An 18390-nucleotide genomic window follows, 5' to 3' on the forward strand; every position below is an offset into this window, starting at 1 on the left:
TGGAAGTCTATAGTTTATAGACTTCAGCCCTTGTTAATCCCAGACGAGCCCCCATTGATGTTACGACCTGGCTCAAGTGGGGAAGCGACATAAAACCAGTTGTTTTCGGTAAATAAAGTTATTACAAAAAAATCTAATTGGGATACGCAACAAAAGGTGAGGCAAACTAAAAGGGCCAACGAGTGCTTCTCCAATCAAAAACATAGTAAATAAATGTTTTACATGCTAAGTCTCAGTGAAATAAATGAAACTGAATCCTAACTGCACATAAACAGCACCCCTAAAACTAGTGTTTCTAAACGAATATACAACTATCTCCAACTCTTGTGGCGATCTTAACAGTTTTTAAGATACTAAATATTTATGAGTAAATCTTTGAATAATAATGTCACCCTACATAAAGAACATACATTTTTTTATATTTGTTTTACAATTGGTAAATGGAACGACCCACAATTGGCAGACTAGCACTGTCGGACAGTGTGCGATAGTCAGGGGAAGCTGCGTGTTATGGATAAAAGATGAACTTGAATCGTATTTCAGGCTTCTTCTCAGTCACACAGCTCTGTGTCCCCTCCCTCCTCTGCCATCCTGCAGCTGCTTGTATCAATAAAGCCTGGTTGTCTCACATGATCCTGAGAAACTAACATGACCCTGGTACCTCCAGGCCTGATCCACCACTAAACTCAGTCTGTATTCTTTCACTGTTTCACTCTGTGTGCGCTGAGCTGACCAGGTCATGGCTGCATGCAGGACTGACTGTTCCTCCTCCTGGGGCTCTGAAGTCAAGAGTGACCTTTTGACCCAAAGTCACTCCAAATCTGCTGTTACAGGCTGACTTCTGTCAACACATCTCTGCTCCTCCATCTCTCTGATGAATCATATCCCGTCACCAAACCGACAGCCTGTCTGCGTGATGGTGAAAGTTAAGATGGGGCTTCAGCGTTTGACGAGGCTCAGATGCTCACAGAGTACAGTCGCAGTAATGAAGTAATGTTTGAAAAGGTGTTTGGAATAAACCTCAAAGTTCCTCGGATGTCACCGATGCACTTGTCGTGTCGACCTACTATAAAGCAGACTTAAAATAAAGTGAGAAAATTCCCTTTATTCAGAATCTAATCTTAAATGTAACACTTTAGCAAGCATTAAATAAAGGTCAATAGGTTTCTCAGTTTGTCTCATTTTTTCCACCTGCAGTTATATAAGTAAAGACAGAGTACAATATTTTGGTACATGTATTTATTTGTTGGGTTGCTAACCAATAAGCCAGCAGGTGTTACTTGTCCTGGTTAACTAAATGTTAATGCTGCTCTCACTTTCTTTATTTAAATGTAAGACATGAAAAAGACCTACAGTTTAGATTACTGAGCTCTAGAGGTCCTGGTGTGAAGGTGTTCCCACCCTGAGAGTAGGATAGACAATAAGAGGAAGGTTTCCCCCATTTTTTACACTCAGTATCACATATCTGTCTTGAGACTGATATCTACACATCTTCTCATCCAAGTCCTTGGTGCTATAGTTTACCTCCTGAGGGAGAACAGACACCTCATATACAGAGTCAAAGTAAGTCCTGGTTGTACATGTCAAACCCCGACACACACACACACACACACACACACACACACACACACACACACAGAAACACACACCTTCTCCTCCTCCACCACCTCTCTCTTTCCCCTTCTAACGAAGATAAACGCCAATAAAACAGTCTTGATGAAAGATTTACTTGACAGAAAAGAAAACATGAATTAAAGAAAAAAAAGAAAGGCTCGAACAGAAAGTGATATCAGTGTTAAATGATAAATGGATGGACTTGAGCTAATATAGCTATCTGACTTCTCAAAGCACTTTTACACTGCATGTCACACCTACCTATTCACACACTGCTGTAGAGTCACCCATCAGAAGTAACTAATCCATTCATACACCACCACCAAAGCAGTAGGGGCATACAGGGTCAAGTGTCTTACCCGAGGACACGTCAGCTGAGCTGGGGATCAAACCCTCGACCTTCCAGTTCAGCCATCCCTGTGAAATGAATGTGAAAAGGTAGTATTGCATTCCTTTGGCTTCCTCATTTCTCATCATGACTTCATTTCTCTGCCCCACTTCAACGTGATCCATCCAAAACCAGTAACTAGTTCTTCTCTTCTACTATTTAAAACCTAACTGAACACTGCTGCCAAGTTCATCCCTGGGAATGAACTCTTCTTTCTCAGCTTGGTTACAGAGTGTGTAAACACTTTCAGAACCAGCTCCAGCTCCAGTCTTGGAGGTCTGATGTGGGATGACAGTGGATGGTAATGGAACCACTTTGCAGCCACTCATTTGCTTTCTCATCTTATGGTTGGGGGATCCAATTAACTGTGGAAATGGTAGCAGGTGTTTTTTCCATGACATAAATTAAGATCGTCATACTTATTAATGAACTATTCATTTAACTGAATCACCAGGCAGTTCTGTGGCAAAGAATATGTTCTGCTTCAAGGATTGTGTTTATTAGCTTTCCGAGTGAGGCTGGGAAGCTGTAATACAGTGAGACCACCACAAGAGGGCTGCAAAAGACTACTCATAATAGGACAGGCTGGACGTAAGCGCCAAAAACAGGAAAAGAACTCAGAGAGGCGTGTGCAGGCTCATTGAATGATTCCACTCAGCGGATCCTTCTGGATGAATAAAAGAAGAAAACCATTCACGGATCGTTTGGTAAGCAAACGGATAATGTGTGCAAATATGTGCTGCCAACTCAAACTCTGCATCATTTATCTCAGTGCTTCTTCCTCCAGAGTTAATACCTGTCTCATGCCCTTAATGCCAAAAAATGCAGGCCCTTATATTTCATTCCAATCATGCGAGCCTCAAAAAGAAAGTTATGAGTCACTGTTAAAAAAAAAAAGTTTCGTTTTTCATCAATCAAATGTCAAGCTGGGATTGGCTGTTTGCACAGACTGTGTGCTCAAGACTGTTAATTAAAGTGAGTTGAAGTTCCTCATGAAAAACGCAAATATCACACATCTCAAATATCGAGTCAAGTCAAACACAAATGTCTGAGAGAGACAGAGGAAGGAAGAAGGCGATTTACAAAAAGCTAACGGGCTGTTTAAACAAGTCTAACTGAACGTCTGACAGAGCTAAATGACCTACAGGGAGGAAAATACAAAATCTGCCCCGTCAATTATGAGAATGACTCCAAGAATCCCTAACCGACCCAGAAATATGTCATCCCTACAAAGAGACCTTGAGCTGATATTAACATTGACCCACCTCAGCTGTGTGACGCTCCATTATAATTCTCAGACAAAGCAGAAAGGGGGGGATGTCTGTGCGCTGCTTCTCAGGAACAAAAGACATTTTATTAGGTCCTGGGTCACAACAGAAGCAGCAGGCATCACAATTAAGGCAAGGATTCCCACCATGTCTGTTTGAGCCGCCATGTGACATGCTGGCGTGTTTTTCTGTGGAGGAGTCATCTGAACACATGTATGTATGCGTTCACTAGAATGCCCCCAACACGTCATTGTGGTGAGTTGGTAGGGGCTTAACAGTAATAATCTAATTTTAGGGACACATTTGAAAAGAAAACACTTCAACTTAAGCTTTACATGGAGCAAAGTTGAGGTCATTAAGAGCAGGTTCTAGCAACTTTGTTCATCACAAGTAGTTCTCACATTGCCAATTATGTCTGCAAAATTTTTTAAAGGTTGAAGTTGCTTACAACATATTTCCTCCTACACATGTTTGTGTGAGAGCATTTCTTGATTTATCGAAAAATTACACATCAGTGGCTAAGATAATTATAGTTTGTCAAAAATAATTGTGATATTACCGTATTATACGTATACCTTGGACTAGTATTCATAAGTCTTATATCGTCATAAGTTTATGATAGTGATGGTAGTTTTTCAGATTTCAGATTTTGTGAAAATGTTTGTAATCTCAATCTTTCATGAAATAAGTCTATTGCTGAATAGGCTAAATATATCATTCATTGTTGCTGTTTGTTCGGAAAATGTACAAACAGAGCAAAAACATTCAAGGATTCAAAACATCCAAACAATCCAGAGACCAACAACAACAACAAACAACTAATAAAAGGTTTAAATATACTGTCAGTTCAAGTCCCCAGGGGCTGAGAGTCTGAGGATAATAACTAGCACAACAACAACAAAACAAAAACAAATGTGTGGTTCCATTCATGTTGGATTTAATCTTTTATTGTTAATATGCATAATCACGTGCTGTGAGAAAAACACGTGTGTACATGTATTAGAAAATCACACACACACACGCACACACACACACACACAGACATGCACACACACACACAGACCACTGACCCCAATAATCCTCTTTCTACCAGCATTCACATCCATTTTCCTGGGTGGAGCTCTGCTGTTGTCATGGCGACTGGCCAAATGGAGAGGGGGGGGGGGCAACAGCGGATAAAAGCAAACAGTCGTGTTTCTCTGCGGGATGTAGTGATGACCGGTGAAGCAGCAAAGACACGCCGTGGCTGTGTCGACATCGCGCTCATTACATTACTGCTGTCTCCTCATTCCGCCGACAGCTCTCTCAAACCAGACTCACATGTGCGTGTGTGTGAGTGCGTGGGTGTGTGTACAGTATGTGTATGTGGGGGAGCTCCTCTCGGCACCCCCCTGTCCTCATCATGGGTGCACCTGCCCTTTTCCTCCCCCACACAAAGCACTTGTCACCCTCTCTTGTTGTTGTTTTTTTTCCTCATTCACCTTTCGCCTTTTTATCCCTTCCTTCCCCCACAAAACTCCAAATGGCTCCCCTGAACTATTTTCTCTCTTTGTTGCAATGAAAACCATACAGCTCTTCAAATCACCTCGCCCTGTCTTTCATTTATATTCAATCAATAAGTAGGTAGTTTGACAGGAATCACAACTCTTTGGTTTAGTACCTTTTTTTTATTTCTTCAGTACCCTTTTAATGATAGTTGCTATCATAGTTGTTATCAGTGTCCTTTTTCCTCTGACATCATGCTCTCCATGTAAAGCTTAAGTGCTTTTTATTATGGAATCCGGAGTCTAGATTACATGTGTGCTTGAATCAAATAGTGGATGTAGTTACTTCCAGGCTAACGTAATGTTTAACATCATAATGTTGTATAGGTACCCGCTTTGTTGCCTTTGTTAGCTGTTGTCTAAAAGTAGACTAGTCTTATCTTGTTCTACAATCAAAACTGGAGTGGATTTCACTCCAGAGATTTACTGATAGTTATCAGTTCAGTTGCCTATTTATTATGAAGAAATTCAATGACAGGCACTGTTGGTTAACCAACATTTGTTCGACTGACTTTAATAGGCTACTTAAGCAGAGTATTATATTTTAGCATTTTTGCCTAGCATCCTGTGTATATTAATGAGTAGGCAGCCACTGTGTGAATATGGTGAATCATCATAAAAAACAAGAAGTCTCATGTTATACCTCTGCTGTTCCTTTAAAGACTACACAAATACACTAGGCATAAGGCAAACTGGTTTATATCCATTTTGTACCATGTTTTCTCTTTAATCCCACTTTAGTCAAAGTGAACTCTCGATGCAGTCGTGTGCTTTCCCCTTCCGCAGATATGTCTCACTCCCCCTCAGAGGCTTGTTCATTACTTGTCGAGGGCTGGATTGCATGTTCTACGCCTGCTCCTCCACTGCTATAATTACTGATTTATAAACTGCTTCAATTATCCATTAGATAAAAGTCTCATTGCTCTGGGTGCCCATAAAGGCACAGCAGGGACAACCAGTAAATCACAGGCTCAAATAAGGGGAAGAAGGAAAGTACTGTAGGGAATGTTTTGACATACACCACTTCAAATGATCATTTATTCTCAGAAGTGTGTGTATTTTTGGTATAATGTTTTTGCTGTGTTTGATTTGACTTTGTTGACTCATCCAACTGGTAAACTGAAAATGTTGGTACAGGTAATATCATTCATGAAAAGTTTGAATGAAAAGTTAACAAAATTACATCTGAGACTGAGTGAGCGCTTCAGGTGCCAAGTGTCCCACGGCTGCTCGTTGGTTTGAGTTCAACTCACTTCACTCAACACAGATGCCCAGATGCGAAAAGAAAATAGTCGCAGAATTAGCCAAGAAGAGAAGAAGTCTGCGTTCTATAACATTCCTTATTTCTGTAAATATAAGTATAGAAGTCAACGCAATTTTGACAAGTTGTCAATGTTCTCATTTTGCGTTGCATACAATTAATCCTGATTAAAAAATGTGGGAATCGTTTCAGAACTTCATTGATGCTGACCGCCCGATATATTGTATTTATAATAGAAGCCTCAAAGGTTATATAAAAAGAGTCAGATGACAAGAACAACACAAGATGTGCATATAATTGGGATATTGGATTGATTAGATTTTAACATATTGATATGCATTTCTCTGATGGTTGTGATCTCCAATTTCACATTAACTTTAGAAAAAAAATGGAGCCACAGATTATCATTGAGGTAAGAGAAGGAAAGTCTAACAAAATGTTGCGTTTCTGACGTTGATGCAGATGCAGGAGTCCCCATTTACTGTTTCTCCCATTATGTTTGCTTTCTAGTTCCCGAATGATAATCATTCATATGGCCATTATTGCTTTTTCCTCTCCTCCCTCTGCTTTATTTTAAAATACAGGATGATAAAAGACTTTTGTAACGTGTTTTTTTTTTTTTTTCAAACACTGTAGATTACAGCGTGTACTGATCTATGTCTGCCAGCTGAGCAGTTCAAAGAACAGGCTGACCTAAAACGTAATTAAGTCACAAAGAGAAAGACATAATGGTCTTTTTAACAATCACAAATGTCACCATATCATACGATAATCACATAAATACTTTGTATGATAAAATTACATTACACAAAAGGAGATGAGACGGAGAAGAAAAAAAAAGAGTTGAAAATGCGTGTCAGGATTTTAATGGCTTATTATTTCGGGGAAGCTTTTAAACAGTAAGGAAATAATGTTCTGATGGGCAAAAAGGTGGGGAAAAAAAGTCTCAGCAGGATAACAGCAGGGTTTGGTAATCGTATTTTACTGCACTCGCGAACCAGAAACATGCCCACTCCAAAGAACGAATGAACCGAATGACTTGAGGAGAAACACAGGGAAATCAGTTGACAGCGTATAACTATAACACACTCACTCACACATACAGATTTGGTTTCATTCAACTAAACAAACCAAAGGTCGGTTTTCCTCTGTAGGCAGTGAATAAAATCACAAAGCCACAGTGAAAGATAGGCATCCCTAACACTTGAAATAATGTATTGAATTTGCCGTCCTTATTAAGAGGTCTGTTTACTGTTGAGGACAAAAAGCAAAGAAATAAATAAATGGCGACGGTGAAGTACGGTAAAAAGATGCTCATATGTGTGCTTGAAGGAGTGAGAAGTCTATGACTTGTCGATGCCTGTTAGCAGGAGGTCACTGACAGGGCACTGATTGAACAAACTGGGTCCAATGTTTAAACATAAATATGTCAGCAGATGACAACATTTGTCAAAAAAGAGTGAACGGGAATAATTAGGGATTTTAAAGGGCTTTTGAGACAAATAACAGAATGACGTGGAGCAACACACGTGCAAAAAACAGACCGATTTTTTCCAGATCATTTTCTATTTAAGGCCTATGTTTGGGGACCTCATAAGGACTACTTCCTTTTCATATCTTGAATCATCAGCCTAACATAAATGATCACTTAGGGTCCATATTATTCGCTATTGTTGGCTATGTTGTTGAATGACAAAGTATACATTGCTTCATGTATCAGGAAAAGAACACAGCTCTCTATATATTATTAAGACCACTAGTTTAGAGGATGATGACAATGGGAGTTGGGTCCTATAGGCTGGACAGATTGATGGATGAATAATTGAAACTACAATATGATAATTTAACAACATCCTCAAATTTGCAGATTAGATAAACCATAGATAAAATGTTCTGTTTTGACAGGCTGTCATGTTGTGAGAGGACTTAATCGGCTGCATAAATGTATGAATGTGGAGGGGGAGATGACCCATTTGCTGTAAACATCGGCAACAAACAAAAGAATCGTGACAATGCTTTGTATATCTACAACGATTCATAGTGGGAAGCTATAGACAAAAGGATAATAAATGGCGTATTATTGTCTGCTGAGTGGGGCTTTCGATATTTTGTATGAAGTTAAACAGGCTATACATTCATGGGTTAAATAGAGAATTGTGGGGACTATATTTCTGAAAGCACACATTTTGGATTCAGTTTTCATCAAAGACGACATTTAAAATGTGGATCATTTAAAACCTGAATGAAATTCGAATGAGCTTTATTTAAGAAAAAGTTGCAGTCTCGAGTCGTTCAGAACGCTTCCCTGAGGTTTTTCTGAAACAAAAAAAAACATGAATGATTCTTCTAAATGATAATGAATGGGCTGCTGAAGTAAAGCAAAGCGAGCGACCGCAAAGCCATGAATGAACACGCATCTTGTAAATGGGGGAAAAAAAAAAGTAGGACGGCTCTCCGTGCCATCAGACGCTGTCATTCTTCCTCAAGGCCAGCAGGCGACGGTATTTCTTCCACTCAAAATAAAACCCGCTTGTCTTCGGACTGTTTAATCACATGCTGGGAAGGTTTGAAGTTGCGGCTTCATGTCACACATGCGTACCGACAAAGTGAATGGCATACGGCCGCTGAAGTGACACCGAGAGAGGAAGAAGACTGTCTACCAGAGCCGAACAACGACTCGCGGAAGAAGAACAAGAAGAAGCAAGGGGAGATAGATGAAGCAAGCGTGGGGAATATGAAGATGAAAGCCGCGGGAGGTTGTAGTATCCCACCACCGTCTCCAAAATCCAGGCTTTAAGACGCACGGGGGGAGTCGCGGCACGTTGAATTTGGACCAGTTGAGAAAAGTTCAGCGGCTGTAGCCTAATACAATGGTTATAAATGGGTCTCAACTGAACAGCTCGTCGGAAGACCCCAGTGACACCGTGCTGAACCGCCCGCCGTGGGTTACCACAACTTTGGGATGCTTCCTGATCTTCACTATCGTAGTTGACATCCTGGGCAACCTCTTGGTCATCTTCTCCGTGTATCGGAACAAGAAGCTGAGAAACGCAGGTGAGTGGAAGTGTTGTGCACGTGCGCGTGTGTGCATGGAGCCAGATCGGCGCGCGCGTGATTGAACTCAGCTGCCTTAAAAGCAAAACAAAAGCTCGGGACATTTTTTTGAGTGACATTAGTCTCCTCTTTATGAAGTTAAATGCAGCTGTTTAAATCATGTAGGGTTGCAAAAGTGGGTGTTTTTTTTTTTATGAATTAAGGGCATATTGTTAGTGTGAGTGAAGGAGACATTTTATGTTCATAGTTTTTTTTAAATGTTGTCCATCTTAACCGCAAGCTCATCATAACAAATCCGAGCCTCCACGAACATGTTAGTGCACGCGATAAAATACAACGTCACCCGTAACGATATGGGCTTTTTTAAAAGCTCCTTTCACGCGATTTCTTTCCTCATAACACTTCACAATGTCAATTAAATACATGGTTTGTGTTTAATATAATTCCGTGGTTACAATTGTGTTCGTGCCAGCTGACGGCTCAAATCGACATCAACTTGCCATAGCCTACTTTTGAAGCAGATACTTCACTGACCAACGCCAGCAGCCGAGCAGACTGAGAGGAAACTGAAACACTACAGAAATTATTGACACAGTGTGAAGGCACGGGGAAAGCCCAGCACTGCTTACTCTTTGCCACTATTGATGCTACTCCAGCCGGAAGATTGTATTTCATAACTGTGATGCCATTTTTTTTTAAACGGAGCCTATCACCAGGCCGACGACAATTAATGTCCCATGCATGCTGGTGTGTGTGTTTTTTTTATACAGCACACCACTTCACTGTACATTTAATTATGATACAGGCTGTGGTTTACATTTTGCCCCCCCCCTTTTTTTTTGTTTGGACAACATTGACACAGCAGTGTTTGTCTTTCTCAGTGAGGGTAGTAAAATGTTCATCATTTAATTGTCAGAGAGGACAGAAAAAAACCGAAAAGAAAAAAAAACCCAAGAGGCTTCTCTCAAGCTGAGAGCTGCACACACCAAACTGGCAGCAACACATATCATGGCTGTCATTATTAGGAGGCTGTGGTAGGGCGATTTGCAAAACACACTTCTGACATTAACGTTTCACTCTGCGCAGAAATGTTAGGGTCTGAATAGATTTCAATCATGTGGATAGAGAGCACAGAGAGCATCCTGTGAGAAAAAATAAAGCGTATCTGGGATGTACAGAGATGTGATTGACTCTGCATGAGATTCCCTGCGAGCTATAAATGCTTTATTATAACCACAATTTGATATAGAGCATAATAAACATCCCCCTCGATTTAAGTGTCTGAAGACATTCTCTCCACTAGTCAAGGCTGTCTTACAATCAAATGAATCCCCGAGACTGGAGGTTCTTCTGTGTAAAACTGAAAGTGATGTTTTTCGTGTTAAATTGTGCGACAAAGCACAGGATAAGAGGAGAGATCATTTTGGAGACTGCACCTTTGAAGTTGTTCTCTCTTAATTATTTCTAATAACATGTAAGGAGGTCATAATGCAGCGGCAGCAGGAATTTAATCAAGCATGTACTTTACTGACATGATCTCCACAGTCAAGCCTTTAATGTTGTGTAAGAGCATTGAGAATCACCGACAGAGAAACGCCACTTATTCATTCAGCTCATTGAACTATTCAATGTGTGTGTGTGTGTGTTTTTTTTTGCCACGCTAAATCGTGACTGAGCACCCTGAAGAACGGTCCACGGTTTGAGGATGAAAAGCGCCCTGATGAGCAAACCCTCGGCTTAATTGAGTTTTGCGTAACAGCGTGTGAATACTAACCGGTCTGTTATTACGTAGATTGATGACGCTCTTCTCCCAAGTTCATGACTTCCAGGCGCTTTTCTCTACTTTCCAGTCAAGTGTTTTCGAAGCCAGCCATGCCTAACTCAAGGCTCTTGCAATTTGCTTTTCAAAGAGCCATTGGCGAGGAGAAGGAAAAAAAAAAGTGTGCAAATTGGCAGACATATTGATTGGTATAAAAAAGGTTTGCATTCGTACATTCATCACTGCTGGAATGTTTTGATGACGATTGGGCTGTTGGTGCTGGCCCTTAACTCTGGGAATCTGATGCTGCAGAGGATCGTTTGACCGGCAGCCACGCGTTTTGACGTGAACTAAACGCCAGACTAAACCTCGAGGAGTGAGAGTTTTTACTGCCTCACTTTACGTCCACTCAGAATTCAATTTCCTGTTGAGTTGATCAAACCAAAAAAAAAAAAAAAAAAAGAAAGAAAGAAAGGAAAACAAGCAGGCACAGATTTTCTTGGCATGAACTTAACACGTTTAGAGACGGCACAGCAGTCGAACAACAAGGGGGATAAATATAAATAATGAGAAATGAAATCTTCTCGGTGGAGAGCCTGGCAGGCATCGGGGCCACATATTGAAGGCGGCAGCAGAGATGCTCTCTCTGCAAGGCCAAAGTCTCCGTCAGTGCAGGAAATGGCCAGTAAGTGAAGCCAACAACACATGGTGAGCGGTTTGAGCTGGATGCAGAATCAGTGCTGTGAGCTCAGCCCAATGCCAATAAGTCATCTTACATGTACCTGTTCTGTTGTAGATAAAGGGAATTTTTCAGTTCATGCTGGAGAAAACAACAAAGGATGCCAACAGGGAATATCTAGTCACCATTTGGCTTGCTGTGTGGCTCGATGACTTAAACTCATAACATATCATCTGATATAGGCTTTATGTAGCTTTTTTTTAATATAAGACACTACTGTAGATGTCTGTGAGAAAAACACTTTTTTTTTTTTGCTACTGTTCAAAGTACTTGTAGGTCTGTTTCAGGGCCAGTGCCTTCAATTTTGTGTCTGTCCTTTTTGAGACAGATAATTTCCCCCCCAGGTTTAAACAAGAGCTTCGGGACAAATCGGTTGCCATTTAACTTTGAAGCAACTCCAGTGAACCTTCAGGTTGAGATGTCGACACCGTGCTCTTCTCCGATCATATCAGCCTGAATTTGTGAATGAGGAAAAAAAGCAGAGGTCCCTTTTTTTTTTTTTTTTTTTTGGTTGCCTTTGAGGAAAAGTCACAACTGAGTCAAGCCGTCCCCTGTTTCCCCTTGGATCGTCCCTTGGGCAGAGAACGTTGCAGGATGAACAGCACAGGAGTTTGAAAAAAAACCAACAAAAAAAAAACGCCGGCTTACCTACTGTACCGCTCGCGATCTGAAGTGACAGACAAAGACTGACACCTCTGTGCACTGAGCTCCGCTGTTGCAAAACAAACCAAAGAGCTCCACATTGGAGCGCGGCTGTCTGTTTTCAGTGTGACATAGAGTTTAACCTTTTTCTTTTTTTTTTGTCTTCCCCCCAGCACTGCATGCGTGACTTGGCTGCGAGCCGGCAGAACGTTATTTCGGATCATTCATTATACGTCTTCTTCTATCTGTTACAAAATGATTGCTCTCAGTGTAATAAATGTTATGAGGCATTAATACAGAATTAGGAGGTATTTACATGGGCCTCCAATTAAAACGAGCGTTTTAGGTTTCTAAATATCCATTGGCTTTGTTTAAAGATTCCTGAACGGAAACTGGCTCAGAGCAGCAGAGCTTAATAAAGAGATGATTGTGAAAAGCAAACAAATCCACTTCTGTAGATGTTGTGGAGTGGATGCTGATTTCGCTGATTTATTTTCATTAAAAGGGGAGGCCTTTTTTTTTATTTTTTTTTTTTTATTAAAGACTTGTTTTGAGAATCTTTCAGAGAAGGCTTTATCCCGGCCACACACATCCTAATCGATTGCAGCAAAGTATGATACGCGCAGCGGCACAGAACAAGTTCTTTGATTTACGTCTGCGATGACTGACGTAAAAAGAACGAAAAGAATTTTGTCTGACACGGAGAAATAATTCTTATATTCAGGGTTCAAACTTTGAATGAATCTTGAGTTAAGCTCGGTTCTAAGTAAGCGCTTAGCCCGTACCACCATGTGCTTCAATCAATCCATCCTGTTGTCATGTTAGGTCCTGACGTGTTTCATATCAAAGCGGCCTCCGGAACATAATCTTTGTCATTTTCTTTAAAGAGACCAAACATTTAGAAAGTTGTGGATGTACTTTCTAAAGCTGTGCGTTCTCTGTTGTAACTGTAACTTTATCTTGAAGTCTAAATGTAGGACTCACTAACATTTGGGAAGCAGCAAAAAAAAAAAAGGTGGCAGGCGCCGTCTCACCTCGCTGCATAATGAACTCTCTGACAGAGGTGTCAATATCAGCTGGTTGTGTCGTGTAGCCTCCCACCCCCCCACCACCAGGATGACCCGCCTGCCTCTGTGTGAAGCCCGCTAAGCCTCCCCCTTCCCCCCTTTGGCTCTCACAGCTTCAGTTTCACCCACGGAGAGTCAGAGACGGTCGTGGTGAGTGAATGACAGCCGCGGCTGGTTGACGGGAGTTTGAGAGGCAGATTGAATGACTTCAGAGTTTTCCTCATCACATTTCTTTGTCTCGTTTCCTAAGCTGTTTCTAGCGAAGGATGTTAAACTCCATGCTCTCTGTCACTGTTTGTTATTCATCAGTTAACAAATCAAAACAAGAAATGAAACGCTTCCATACATGATTAATTGTAATCAGACTGTAGTTATAGACATCATCATAATGTTTGATATTGTTATATTACCCTGAATTGGAACCGTTTTTTCACATTTCTAATTGAGCTGCTACACATTTTTAATTAGTTGGTTTTTTTTGGAGACTGGAAGGACTTTTGCTGTTTTTATTGCATTGGGGAAAAACGCCTGTGAGGATGCAAATATGTGTGAATGGTGTCACCATGCAATCTGTATTAGCAAAATCGGTGGGCTTTTTTAAAGAAATTTAAAAATGAATTCACAATATCAAGTATTTCCTTTTTATTTACATTGCTGATAAGGATGGAATCGGGATTCTGACTATTCATTTTTTCATTCAATTCTCCCTTATCTCTCTGCAGTCTCGTTTGCAAAGTGAGGTCCAACTGTTACAAAGAAATGATAGAATTCATGCAGTTGCAGTTTCCTTCTTTTATTCATGATTATATTCTCTTGAATAAAGCAACTAGGATAGTCTACTTGGCCAGTGCCCTTATTGATTATGCCATTTTTTGTTACTCATGTGCTGTTCCAGTAGCCTGTTAGCCTGTGGTAGTATTCCTTCTTATTCAATCAAATAGTTCTTATTAATTTATTGCTTATGTGTTATATCTATTTCCTGCATCCTTTGTTCTAAGTTTTAAGATTAGCCTGTGAAGTAAACTGTATAGGCCTTTTTCTTTGCCTGGTCATATAGCTCAAGTACAGTGGACAGAAAGGCCTCATAGGATTTGGGTCTTCAGTTCCAGCTCTGTGTACTTTGAGGGCAGCGATGGCTTCTTCCGAGTCAGCTCATTGGTGGGATTCTTTGTAAAATGTTCCATCTTAAGAAGATGTTTGAAAATAGCAAAAACAAGAAGATGATCACTTGTGTCCCTCACGAGGAGTCGGGCTTGTTATTGTATTTATGAATATATGATCTATCAATGTGGCTGTTTCCTTTGTTATTCCATTGGGTTTTGTAATAACAGGAAATAGACTATTGCTATACATTGTGTTGATAAAATCAATTGTGTTATTGTTTCCATGAGGGTTAAGCAAGTCAATATTAAAATCATCACTTATAATTATGGACTTTGTCATTTGAAAACAGAGTATGTCATTTACAATTAAACGTGTGGAGATACACAGTATGAAGATACAGAAGAAATAACTGTGTAGTAGAATCTCAAAGTTTTGCTCGTTCATTCTCGAACTCCAGATTTTTTTTATTTATTAAAGAAGCAGAATTACTCGTTCAGACTTATTTCCCATCAAAATAGAGACGGTTCTTCCAACATGAAATCTATATGAAGGAGATCTGTTTGTTTCTTTATGAAGTGTAGAGTGCATATTCATCATTTCTCTAAAGTATTTAATCATTTAAGGAGTTCAAACTGGCCTCACAGCCTGACCCTTAGAAGAGGGACTCAAAGACCGGAGAGGTCACAGGTCAGCGAGTCCGTCTGTATGTGAAAGTTGACATAAGAGGTACTTCTCTGTAACCGCTGTATGCTTTCACTCCATCCAGTATCCGATTATCCTCCCCCAAAAATAAACACAATGTGAGAGCAGCCACATACTTTTCACCGTCACTGGAGTATGGGATACCATCCTGAGTGTTGACTCAAGAGTTCATTAGACTTTCGCAGGGAAAAAAAAAAAACCCACAAGGAAACACAAACATCAACGTAATAACACGACTTTATTTCATTTGAGCTCTGATTAAGGCTGACTCTCCTGCAAAATCGTTCCTACTGTTCTCTCCCAGATACGCGAAGGCGCAGAAGTCACAGCCGCTCACTGGGTTTGTCAGTTTCTGTGGTGCTCGCTGTGATAAGCATCAGAGCGGCACAGTATGGCGCAGCAGCTTAGCGCTATCAGAAGAGTGGAAGAAAAGGGCTCGGGCGGCGAAAAACACTGACTAATTGGGGACCCACAACAGCCAGGAGGTCACGACTTTGCAATTAATTTATAGTTTGCCCCGAGATGAATAAATGAGCATTGAGTGGCAGAGGATAAGGATCTCCTTCTTTTTACTCACGAGGCACTTAACTCCCTGCTATAGATTGGTTAATGCCCCTGCTGTCAGCCCGGACAGGAGAAAAAGCAGGGCCTGCTGCTGGCGTCCCCTGATGCTGCTTTGCACCTGATAATGTACAGTCAGCGTTAACTGTTGCTGTCAGGGCTCCTGTGTGTCCTGGAACATCTAAAGCACTTTCTACATTTTCATTAATTACAGCTGGCTTGCATATCTGCTTTACACAGACTCCCTGTCAGAGGGCCGTTTGTGCTCTCGTAAGGCTTAAAACTCAAACATTGAATCGCACGCACATCGAATGCTTTTGCTGATATATGCGCGGCTGGAGTTGCTCCGCCGGGACTGCTTGCATGATGTTATTGTTTGTGTTGCTTACCATGTCCAGCTTGTTTTTCTGCTGCTTTTTTTTTTTCTTTTTTCTTTTTTCAACTCAGATGCAGCAAGCACCGGAGTGAAAGGTTCGCAGCAGTACATAACAGTGGAGATAAAGACATAAAATGGGGAGGAATACAGTGAAAGAGGCTTATTTTTTTTTTATTCTGAGAACGACTCTCAATCACTATTTTAAGCATTGTACTTTGTAGGTGAATGGATTTTTGTTTTTCCAACATAAAAAGCGACAATCAAGAGGAAATTGCTCCAAAAAAAAAATTCTGTATTTGTCTGCACTATTTTAGTTCTGGCCGGTTCCGTCTCCCCCTGCTGGGATTAGGCCTCCTTCCATCAGAGGAAAAATGGACCCAGTCATTCCTCTTTTGACTTCAACTGTCAGACAGGTGCCTCAGCTTCTAGACATTGTCATGGTTTTCTAATATTTGCCGGATTGTCTGAACACACAAAGTATATATATATGTATGTAGGACTTTTTATTCAGCTGATTTTCCCACTGAGGAAACACCTTTCATTTGTTTTGTCTCATTTACATTCTGTGTATTTTTTCACATTCCTCTCACCTTTTTGTTCTCCTCCTCCTCACATTGCTTACTCACCCTCGCGCAGGCACACACACAGTCTTTTTTTCTTTTTTTTTTGTGCCTCTTCTTCTTTTCCCGTAAATTTGACCTTCCAGGCATCATATTCCATGACACCCTGTCTGCTTACATCACTCTGATCCAACACCCCCACTATTCTCTAAGGATGTTATGTTGTCAGAGTCCGCATACCTGTGGAGGAATGCTGCCAATAGCGCTTTGCATCAAACCAGTGAAGCAATAAAAGGCGCACAGCACAAACCTCAGCATTACAGATTATAGAAGGGCCAAGTTGACAAATCAATTATGCTTGTTAATTCTTTTGACTGTTAAACCATGTCCAGTGTGACATGGTGAAATTTAACAAGCTCAGGCTTCTGGCATCTGGTCTTCTCATCTTCCCTGTGCATGTTTCCCATGCCCTGCTCTCATTCTGTCTCACACAGGAGATTGTGTTTTAACTTTAAAAGGATGACATAATGAGTCTATAAATACTTTGACATACAAGAGAGCATATTTGCAGCCATTCAATATTGCATCCTTGCAACAAACCTCCCCCCCCCCTCCTCATCTTCCCATGCTTCCCTGTGCTATTTTTAATCATTTACAATATTATACAGTGCAAACTCGTTTCTGCATGAATGGAGCTCGGGATGACGTACATTGGAAGCTTAAGGCGGTGAGATCAAGTAAAACGGAATGCTCATCCGAGGGGAACTATGCATAACACATGCATACTGTAGAGGGCTCGCTGTGGAGGGGGGCAACTGTTTGATTAGGTACACACATGCAAAGGCGAGGAAGGAGTTGGGAGGTTGGGAGATGCTGGCCGGTGATGAGAGGGGGTGCCAGTTTGAATCCCAGTAGAGCGAATCAAAAAAAAAAAAAAAAAAAAGGGGGGGGGGGAAGCAGCAAGAAACACTCAGTGTTCAAGGTGCCCTTGAGTGAAGCACTTAGTCCACCATTGCTGCAAATTGGAACAACAGAGGAAGACTGTAGTCGGACTCAGCAGCTTCCAGCTGTTAGCGCGTCAGATTGTATGATTGTTAACGGAAGGCACTGATAAAAAATAAATAAATGCCGGGTCAGCTGATCCTTCTTAGATTAAAAAAAAGCTAACAACTTCAAACCACGTTATTTTAAAATGGCTTTTTGTGATCATAACATTAATGGGTTCCAAAACACAGATTAGGAAAAAACGGGCATACTGCGCCATCAGAAAGCTTCGCCAATTTCTATTTGCCAACCGGGAGTACAGTTGAATGGATAGTAATGAGGATTATTATAGCAGACACATGCATGCTATTTGATGTAGCCTTGTGAGCATTCTCTCACTGGCTTGTATCGCACCACTGTCTCCGGGTTCAGCGAGGTGTTTTTATCACTCAGGTGCACCACTGATCTGTTCACACACTCCAGATGACTGCACCGTGTTATAAAAATAACCGTTTAAACCACTACAAAGCAAAGGAGGGCGGGCATAACATTCTAATAATAATCCTGGATTTAGAGATGAGCATGTTGTCCTTTTTTTTTTTTTTTTTTTTAGTAACAGGGTTCAGACCAAGCTAATTCTAAAATAGAACAACAACGTGTTTGATATAAGCAGCTTCTTTTGGAGCAGTTGGTGTTAGGTTTTTTTATTTATTTATTTATTTTTTTTAATCAGAACTTGTGTTAGTCCCGTGAGAAAACCAGACTAA

General features: G+C 40.8%; 1 protein-coding gene across 1 annotated transcript in view; it reads left to right on the plus strand.

Annotated features, from left to right (window-relative positions):
• The first annotated feature begins 6983 nt into the window (after nucleotides 1-6983).
• The window catches only part of mtnr1aa (melatonin receptor 1A a), a 37689-nt gene continuing 26282 nt past the window's right edge, over nucleotides 6984-18390 (plus strand). Inside the window, exon 1 of the mRNA XM_079335278.1 lies at nucleotides 6984-9129. Coding sequence (XP_079191404.1) covers nucleotides 8946-9129 — 184 coding nt within the window. The 5' untranslated portion in view covers nucleotides 6984-8945. The remainder of the gene's footprint in view (nucleotides 9130-18390) is intronic.

The sequence above is a fragment of the Symphodus melops genome (assembly GCF_947650265.1).
Source record: "Symphodus melops genome assembly, chromosome: 2".
In the NCBI taxonomy this organism is placed as follows: domain Eukaryota; kingdom Metazoa; phylum Chordata; class Actinopteri; order Labriformes; family Labridae; genus Symphodus; species Symphodus melops.